Raw genomic sequence first — 10,083 nt, forward strand, 5'->3', positions numbered from 1 at the left:
AGTGTCAGATATATGTTTTTTTAATTGTAAGTGCAGACTTGCAGTGTATAAATGCACTTCCCCATGCTAGAATGAGTTTCTACATACACTATATGATTATGATTTCAGATTAAAAATTTAAATTATACGAATTCATAATGAAAAATCATCTTTTCCAAAATAAATTTAAGAAAATATGTTTCTAGGCATATGTTCGTTTGTAATAGAAAAATTGAACATAAAAATTTTCCACGTTTTTTGGTTTGATAAAAAAAAAAAGGTAACGTATCATTTACAAATGATCCGTTTTTTAAATGTTTTATTGTGTTTCAAAATCGAAAATGGGAATTAAAATATCAAGTGGAAAACTCAGTCCAATGTTTGGACATGCGCAGTGGCTACTCCTCTGTGAGTGACCCAGAACGACAAAAGAAGGAGAAGGGCGACATACAGTGAAACAAACAAAATGTGTCACTTTCCAATTCCCTGGATATTATAACATATATAAGGGTAACTCTTGACCGTGAAAAATTGGTTTTGACGACACTGACACTGTTCTTTGACTTCATTTTTTTTTTTTTCATTTATTTATTTCAGGCAATGACATAAAAAAAAAAGTACAAAATTGACAACACAATAATATAAATTAATATAGTGCAAAAGGTATTGTATAGTATGTAAAGCATGATTGTCCAGTTTTGCCTGAAAAGGAGTGGGAAGACGATAATTTATTTAATCCCACCCCCAGTTCTCCATTCAGTGATTAGTCACATGAGTTTCACTCTTACTTTGTTCAAGGATTATAATACAGATGTATCATAGTGGCATTACCACAGGTAATAATTACACTGTAACAATCATTTGTATCAACAATGTAGGAATAATGAATATACCAACAATGGTAATAGACAACATAGCAATAATGGTAAGGAAACATTGAGCACATGTTAACACTTTGAGACGAGTATAGCAGCAGGTCAAATTAAAGACCCTCATCTCTATATTTGAACCAGACCCCATGTTTGTATAATAGTTTAAATCGATTAATAGTTTGGCATTGCTTGTGTTGTAAGTCCAGTTTGTTCCATAGTTTTACTCCGCATACAGACACACAAAAACGTTTATGAGTGGTTTGAGCTCTCGGCAATAAGAAATATCCAAAGCCTCTCAAGTTATGAGCCTGCACTCGTCTTATAAAAAACGTAGATTAGGCGGCAATAATTTGTTAAATGCTTTATATAAGATAATTAATGTATTATATTTAACAAGGACATCAAATTTGAGCAACTTTGATTGCATAAACAGATTTTGAGTATGTTCTAAATAACCAACGTTGTGAATGACACACTGCTCTTTTCTGTAATATGATCAGAGGATGAATTGTGTTGTGGTAAGTATTCCCCCATACTTCAACACAGTATGTAAGGTATGGGAGTACCAAGGTGCAGTATAGAGTACGGAGTGCATTTTCATTGAGGTATAGTTTTGCTTTGTTTATAATTGGAGATTTGTTTTAATGTGTCTGACATGAGGTTTCCATGATAGTTTACTATAAATTATTAATCCCAAAAATGTATTCTCATTTACGATTTCAATTTGGATACCATCAATACTTATTTTCTGTTCAGACGTTATGTTGCGATTTCCAAACATCACTATCTTAGTTTTATTTATATTCAAAGATAATTTGTGTCCATCCATTTTGTTTTACTATGTTTAGTTCTGTGTTTACTGTATTTATGAGGTCTTTATAGTCATCACTACTGTAGAATATATTTGTCTCGTCTGCAAATAGTATACATTTCAGTGCTTTGGATGTATTAAACATCATTAATATATACATTAAACAGTTTTGGCCCCAACACGGACCCTTGGGGGACACCACAAGCAATGCCAAGAGTATCAGATAAAAATTGACCCATTTTAACAAACTGTACCCTCCCTGTTAAATAACTTTTTAACCAGTCACCAGCCAGCCCCCTAATTCCATATCTTCCCATTTTATCTAGTAGAATTGAATGATTAATGGTATCAAAGGCTTTCTTTAGATCAATAAAAATACCAACAGCATATCTCTTATGCTCCAGTGCATTAGTAATTTCTTCAATAGCTTCAGTTATCGCCATTGAGGTTGTTCGTTTGGACCTAAAGCCATACTGACCGTCATTGATTATATGATGCTTCTCAAAAGATTCAAGTCGAGAGTTAAATAGTTTAAGATTTTTGAGAATTGAGGCAAAAGAGAGTTTGGTCTGTAATTGGTGAAAGCGTGTTTGCTGTCACTTTTGAAGTGCGGAGTTACCTTAGCGATTTTCATTTGACTTGGAAAGCAGCCAGTCTGGAATGATAAGTTACATATACTGTATAAGTTAAGGGTTTTACAATATTCAGTATAACTTTTTCGAACCAATATCATGTTGATATCATGGCAGTCAGTGGAGCACTTACTTTTACACTTCCGCACAATGTTTGTCACTTCCTGCTCATTTGTAGCTGAGAGGAAGAATGACGAAGAATTCTGTTCAATAGTTGATTTTGTAACTCCATTGTCTGGGATATCAGCCAATTTAGGACCAACATTTACAAAAAAAAACTATTGAACTTATTTACTACATTACTCATTGTCACACCCCGCCTCAGGTGAAGGTAATGTAACCTTTGCAAACCAGACTTTCAAATCAAGGATGTCAAGGCACGCAGTTGGTAACAGTTTACAAACATTTATTGAAATCCCAAAAGTGTCAAGAGGTGAACAACAACAGGAAAAACAAAGCACCCAGAATCTGTAATGGTAATAAATAGAGGCAATATTAGTATCATATACATATATACCAGGGGTCGGCAACCCGCGGCTCTAGAGCCGCATGCGGCTCTTTAGCGCCGCCCTAGTGGCTCTGTGGAGCTTTTCAAAAATGTATGAAAAATGGAAAAAGATGAGGGGGAAAAAATATATTTTTTGTTTTAATATGGTTTCTGTAGGAGGAAAAACATCGCACAAACCTCCCTAATTGTTATAAAGCACACTGTTTATATTAAACATGCCTCAATGATTAGAGTATTTGGCGAGCGCCGTTTTGTCCGACTAATTTTGGCGGTCCTTGAACTCACCGCAGTTTGTTTAAATGTATAACTTTCTCCGACTTTCTAGGACGTGTTTTATGCCACTTCTTTTTCTGTCTCATTTTGTCCACCACACTGTTAACGTTGTGCGTGAAGGCACAAAGGTGAGTTTTGTTGATGTTATTGACTTGTGTGGAGTGCTATTCAGACATATTTGGTCACTGCATTAATGCTAGCTAATCGATGCTAACATGCTATTTAGGCTAGCTATATGTACATATTGCATCATTATGCCTCGTTTGTAGCTATATTTGAGGTCATTTGGTTTCCTTTAAGTCATCTTAATTCAATTTATATCTCATGACACACTATCTGTATGTAATATGGCTTTTAATTTTTTGCGGCTCCAGACAGATTTGTTTTTGTATTTTTGGTCCAATATGGCTCTTTCAACATTTTGGGTTGCCGACCCCTGATATATACACACATACACATATACATTCTAAATACATTTCAAAGTTGCATGCGTTAAATAGGCCTATATAATTCACCAAAATAAGCATATTAAAAATAATCCAAATGTAAATCATCCATTATATGAAACTACATATATTCATTCACAATCAAAGGTCAATAATCAAATATGTCAAAGTGAAGAATTAAATAATCAAAACAGACTTAGCAAAATTGCTTAGCAATCAATAAAACTAATTTAACCGGTTACAACACAACATAATCTCATCATCAAAATACTCACCTCAGTAGATGTTTGATGCACGGAGAACGAAACTCCTGCTCAGGACAGCGAACCTCCTCTGGCAGTGACAGACAGCAGACTGTCAGAAAAATTGCATTTTCCAATTTAAATAGCCCATAGCCCCGCCCACTAGCTGGGACCAATTTGACAGGGGGGATTAAGAAAACAGTTATTTTGTAAATTACACCATAAATAACCATCACATGTCTAAAAAAGTATTGACATAGTACTACTTCTGCATGTGTAGAGCAGTCATTTTTGTACACAGTGTATTCAGGCTTAAACACAACTTTCAAATGTTCAGTGTCCCTCTGTAACACCCAGCTTTTGAGGATCATGGTTCGACCCAAATTTGGCCTAATTACTAATTAGTAATTAGTGAATGCAGGTGTGTTCACCTATATAAAGCCTTCAACCCCACCCTGACTCGTTTAGTCAACTGTTCAGAGCCATGGTGAGTGACAGACAGGTAACAATTTGTTTGTTGAGTGCATGCTTTTCAACAGGATTGAATGTTTGCAGTTTGTCCATGTTGAGCTTCCTAACAAATGTGCACGGTTTGTAAGGAAGTTTAAGGTCAAACAGTGACAGTGTGGGGTCAAACTGTCACACTCATAATATAATCTTCACCGTTTTCATCAATAAAGTAATCAGGATATGTCATACTTGCCAACCCTCCCGGATTTTCCGGGAGACTCCCGAAATTCAGCGCCTCTCCCGAAAACCTCCCCGGACAAATTTTCTCCCGAAATTCAGGCCGAGCTGGAGGCCACGCCCCCTCCAGCTCCATGCGGACCTGACCTGTTTTCACGTCTGCTTTCCCACGATATAAACAGCGTGCCTGCCCAATCACGTTATAACTGCAGAATGATCGAGGGCGAGTTCTTGGTTTCTTATGTGGGTTTATTGTTAGGCAGTTTCATTAAAGTCCTCCCAGCGCGGTAACACAACAGCAGTCACGTTTTCGTCTACCGTAAAGCAGCTCGTCTGCTGTAAACAGCAATGTTGTGACACTCTTAAACAGGACAATACTGCCATCTACTGTACATGCATATGTGACAATAACATCTACGGCTTTTAGAGAGTGCAGTGCACAACTGCACACAACAAGGAGACGAAGCAGAAGAACGAGGACGATACAGCCGTGGCGACGCTGACGACGAGTAAGATGAAGAAATACGCTTGTAAGTTCCAAGCCGCAGCTGCGATTGGACCTGGATAGCCTCCGGGAAGAAGTAGTGGACTACCAAGATCTTGGCAGTGAAGATCTTCCTCAGGAAGCAAAGATTGACCGGTTTTGGGCTATGCTAGGGAGAGATGGAAGATTCCAGACTCTTTTGTGCGTGCCACACAGCAATGCATCATCAGAGAGGGTGTTCAGCATGCTTAGAAAAATAGTGACAGAGAATAGAACAAGGATGGACAATTCAACCCTTAACTCAATGAGTAGATGAGTGTTATGTATGAATGAATGAATGAATTATTGATCTTTATTTGTCATTGTGCATGTACAGGTACAGGTCCAACGAAATGTAGGTTGCTTCCCTAAGGTGTGTGTGTATATGTGTAAATAAATGAACACTGAAATTTCAAGTATTTCTTTTATTTATATATATATATGTATATATATATATATATATATATATATATATATATATATATATATATATATATATATAGCTAGAATTCACTGAAAGTCAAGTATTTCTTATATATATATATATGAAATGTATGAATTCTAGCTGTAAATATACTCCTCCCCTCTTAACCACGCCCCCAACCATTTATCTCCTTCATTGATGTGCATCATTGATCGATAGACAATTAAACCTCAGCAACTAAACACACATTTACACACCAATGCCTGAGAAGGAGCAGGATTAGGGATGTCCGATAATGGCTTTTTGCCGATATCCGATATTCCGATATTGTCCAACTCTTTAATTACAGATACCGATATCAACCGATACAGATATATACAGTCGTGGAATTAACACATTATTACGCCTAATTTGGACAACCAGGTATGGTGAAGATAAGGTCCTTTTTTTAAAAAAAATCAATAAAATAAAATAAGATAAATTTAAAAAAATTCTTGAATAAAAAGGAAAGTTAAACAATATAAAAACAGTTACATAGAAACTAGTAATTAATAAAAATGAGTAAAATTAACTGTTAAAGGTTAGCACTATTAGTGGACCAGCAGCACGCACAATCATGTGTGCTTACGGACTGTATCCCTTGCAAACTGTATTGATATATATTGATATATAATGTAGGAACCAGAATATTAATAATAGAAAGAAACAACCCTTTTGTGTGAATGGGTGTAAATGGGGGAGGGAGGTTTTTTGGGTTGGTGCACTAATTGTAAGTGTATCTTGTGTTTCTAATGTTGATTTAATTAAAAAAAACACAAACAAAAAAACCAAAAAAAAAACCGATAACGATTATTTAAAAACCGATACCGATATTTCCCGATATTACATTTTTAAAGCATCTCTAAGCAGGATGAAGAAAAATCTTATATTTTCTTGCCCCCTTCAACATAATACGTAGTCTTACTTAATAGATATCATATAAACCAAACAAATACATCCAAATATAATGAAAACAAACAAAACACACACACAAAAAAAAAACTTCATGAAGTACAAACCGAAAAAAAAAAGTAATATACACCTCACGGGATGATACAAAACAAATAAAAAACCAGACAAAAAAACAAGTAAAATAATAAATACAAAGCAAAATGTAAACACTTATGGCTGTCCATATGATCTTATTGTTCTGTCTTTATATATATATTTTTCAATTGGAATATATTTTTACTTTTATCTCATTGTAAAGATAATTCCATAGTTGAACCCCCACCACTGATATACACATTTGTTTTAAAGTTGTCCTTGACTTCTTCTTTCTGTGTTTTTGGGTCACCCAGACCAGGACCCTTTAAAAAAGACACTTCGCATGTTTTCACTCGTTGTTTTAATTCCCATTTTTGATTTTTAAACACAATAATACATTTGGATACCTAATAATAAATCAGTTGGATTTCTATGTAAAATATTGTTTATTTTCCAAACGATAAACAAACGTATAATATGTATGTCCGTACACACATGATCCCGGGCACCTTCCAAGTCTCGCGATATTATCATTGTATAAGGAAGTAACTTGAACAATTTTCGTCAGGTTTGTAAGTATATTACTTACTTTGCGCGCCGCGATACCGAAACAAGAATAAACGAACATGTCACATTTAAAGATATCAGTCATTTCCAGTTCCACTGGCAGGATTTAACTGTAAAGTCCGTCGTTGCTTCGATTCAATGTTGCCATAGTTACGCAGTTAGCGCTTTCACGAGGGACGCGGGAAGGGCGTCAAACATGGCGAGGAAGAAACAAACCAAGGACAAGGCAGAGAAGACTACCTCTGAAGTTGAAGAGGCGGCCCCGGTACAAACAGGTAGATGTCAAGTCATATTTGGTGACAACTGTCAACTCTAATGGTTTCATTTTATTGACAACAACCGCATATGAAATATAACTACTTGTTTCCACAGCAGCAACTACGAATGAAACATCTGCTACTCGAACGTTTGGTAAGTACACTTTGTGAATTTGAGCCTTTAAATGTACCCTTACCCCGTTTCCATATGTGTTGGGGAATTGTGTTAGATGTAAATATAAACGGAATACAATGATTTGCAAATCCTTTTCAACCCATATTCAATTGAATGCACTACAAAGACAATATATTTGATGTTCAAACTCATTAACTTTATTTTTTTTTTTCAAATAATAATTAACTTAGAATTTCATGGCTGCAACACGTGCCAAAGTAGTTGGGAAAGGGCAATTTTTACCACTGTGTTACATGGCCTTTCCTTTTAACAACCCTCAGTAAACGTTTGGCAACTGAGGAGACCAATTTTTGAAGCTTTTCAGGTGGAATTCTTTCCCATTCTTGCTTGATGTACAGCTTAAGTTGTTCAACAGTCCGGGGGTCTCTGTCGTGGTATTTTAGGCTTCATAATGCGCCACACATTTTCAATGGGAGACAGGTCTGTACTACAGGCAGGCCAGTCTAGTACCCACACTCTTTTACTATCAAGCCAAGCTGTTCCAACACGTGGCTTGGCATTGTCTTGCTGAAATAAGCAGGGGCGTCCATGATAACATTGCATGGATGGCAACATATGTTGCTCCAAAACCTGTATGTACCTTTCAGCATTAATGGTGCCTTCACAGATGTATAAGTTACCCATGCTGTGGGCACTAATACACCCCCATACCATCACAGATGCTGGCTTTTGAACTTTGCGCCTATAACAATCCGGATTGTTCTTTTCCTCTTTGTTCCGGAGTACACAACGTCCACAGTTTCCAAAAACAATTTAAAATGTGGACTCGTCAAACCACAGAACACTTTTCTACTTTGCATCAGTCCATCTTAGCCGGCAGCGTTTCTGGGTGTTGTTGGTAAATGGCTTTCGCTTTGCATAGTAGAGTTTTAACTTGCACTTACAGATGTAGCTACAAACTGTAGTTACTGACAGTGGTTTTCTGAAGTGTTCTTGAGCCCAAGTGGCGATATCTTTTACACACTGATGTCGCTTTTTGATGCAGTACCGCCTGAGGGATCGAAGGTCCGTAACATCATCGCTTACGTGCAGTGATTTCTCCAGATTCTCTGAACCATTTGAGGATATTACGGGCCGTAGATGGTGAAATCCCTAAATTCCTTGCTATAGCTAGTTGAGAAATGTTGTTTTTAAACTGTTAGACAATTTGCTCACGCATTTGTTCACAAAGTGGTGACCCTCGTCCCATCCTTGTTTGTGAGTGACTGAGCATTTCATGGAAGCTGCTTTTATACCCAATCATGACACCCACCGGTTCCCAATTAGCCTGTTAACCTGTGGGACGTTCCAAATAAGTGTTTGATGAGCATTCCTCAACTTTCTCAGTCTTTTTTGCCACTTGTGCCAGCTTTTTTGAAACATGTTGCAGGCATCAAATTCCAAATGAGCTAATATTTGCAAAAAAATAACGTTTTCCAGTTCGAACGTTAAGTATCTTGGCTTTGCAGTCTATTCAATTGAATATAGTTTGAAAAGGATTTGCAAATCATTGTATTCTGTTTTTATTTACCATTTACACAACGTGCCAACTTCACTGGTTTTGGGTTTTGTATGTTGGTCAGTATACAGTATGCTAAGATGTGTGAACATCCCCATCTTAGTTTCTGTTCCAGGTTTAAAGGCAATAGTGCAATATCTAGTAATATAGCTCATTAATGCATTTTACTAAATTATGAGGGACAATGAAAAACATCCTGCTGCTCAATTGACCCCCAACTCCAAGCTGCACTGTGGACACCCCTGCCTTACAGCATGAGTTTGAAATTATTATTTTTTTGTCAACCTGATCCTCACAGATGGTTATGAGTGTTCTGGCAATGTGACGACCGATTTTCCTGCACTCTGTGCTCTTTTGGAAATGAAAACTATTCCAACATTAAAGACCAAATCTGCCTCCTCCAACTCCGAATTCAAAGAAGGTAAACACAGCCTTCGTTTGTTACACACATGAGTACAGAGGGATATTTGAAGTGAAATACCCTTGAAGTTGATCGAACTGAACAACAGTTTTGAGAAAAAGTAATCTCTAGAGTCTCACTGCAGTGATGGGTAGTTTGCAAACGATACTTAAGAGTATATGCAGGAAAGGTGAGATAAATGAGCTGCATGGAACAAAAGCTAAGGCACTTTGTGTTTCCGAATGCCAATCTTTGCTGAAGACGAGCAAAAACTGTTACCAAATGCTGCTTTGTCTTTTAGTTTAGCTACTTTTAAACAGTGATAGATAATTAAACTTGTATTCATCCCACAATGGGGAAATTATATGGTTTTACATACAGTAACAGTAGTAAAACGTATGGAAACTTTTAAAAATACTAATAAATAATATACATTGCTCACTACATTGTGAACTAATTATTATACTTTGTACTGTATTTGTAAAAATACAACAAAAAACAATATCTTAACACTGGTACTGCACACCAAGAAAAATATCACAAATTAGTGATTACACACATTGTGTGATTGTATTTGTAATGTTGTGTTTTTTCACTGTAAATAGTCATACGTTTACAAATAGTACACACAATATTACATTTATACTTATTTTGGTAATATATTAATCAACCCAAAAAATCTGCGGAGCCATTTGGAAGCCAAAAGGCTAATTTTAGGGAGCCGGAATTAGTATTTTAGATG

At 36.3% G+C, this 10,083-nt stretch overlaps 1 protein-coding gene across 8 annotated transcripts in view; it reads left to right on the forward strand.

Annotated features, from left to right (window-relative positions):
• Nucleotides 1-4,233: 4,233 nt before the first annotated feature.
• lrrc71 (leucine rich repeat containing 71) overlaps nt 4,234-10,083 on the forward strand; it is a 21,001-nt gene continuing 15,151 nt past the window's right edge. For 4 of the 8 annotated variants that reach the window (XM_062030070.1, XM_062030074.1, XM_062030077.1 and 1 more), the window contains exons 1-3: nt 6,942-7,265; nt 7,363-7,401; nt 9,240-9,362. In XM_062030070.1, coding sequence (XP_061886054.1) covers nt 7,187-7,265; nt 7,363-7,401; nt 9,240-9,362 — 241 coding nt within the window. In that variant the 5' untranslated portion in view covers nt 6,942-7,186. Of the gene's footprint in view, nt 4,266-6,941; nt 7,266-7,362; nt 7,402-9,239; nt 9,363-10,083 lie in introns of those variants that run through there. The other 4 variants (XM_062030073.1, XM_062030072.1, XM_062030076.1 and 1 more) reach the window with 4 other exon arrangements.

The sequence above is a fragment of the Entelurus aequoreus genome, linkage group LG20 (genome assembly GCF_033978785.1).
Source record: "Entelurus aequoreus isolate RoL-2023_Sb linkage group LG20, RoL_Eaeq_v1.1, whole genome shotgun sequence".
Classification (NCBI taxonomy): Eukaryota; Metazoa; Chordata; class Actinopteri; order Syngnathiformes; family Syngnathidae; genus Entelurus; species Entelurus aequoreus.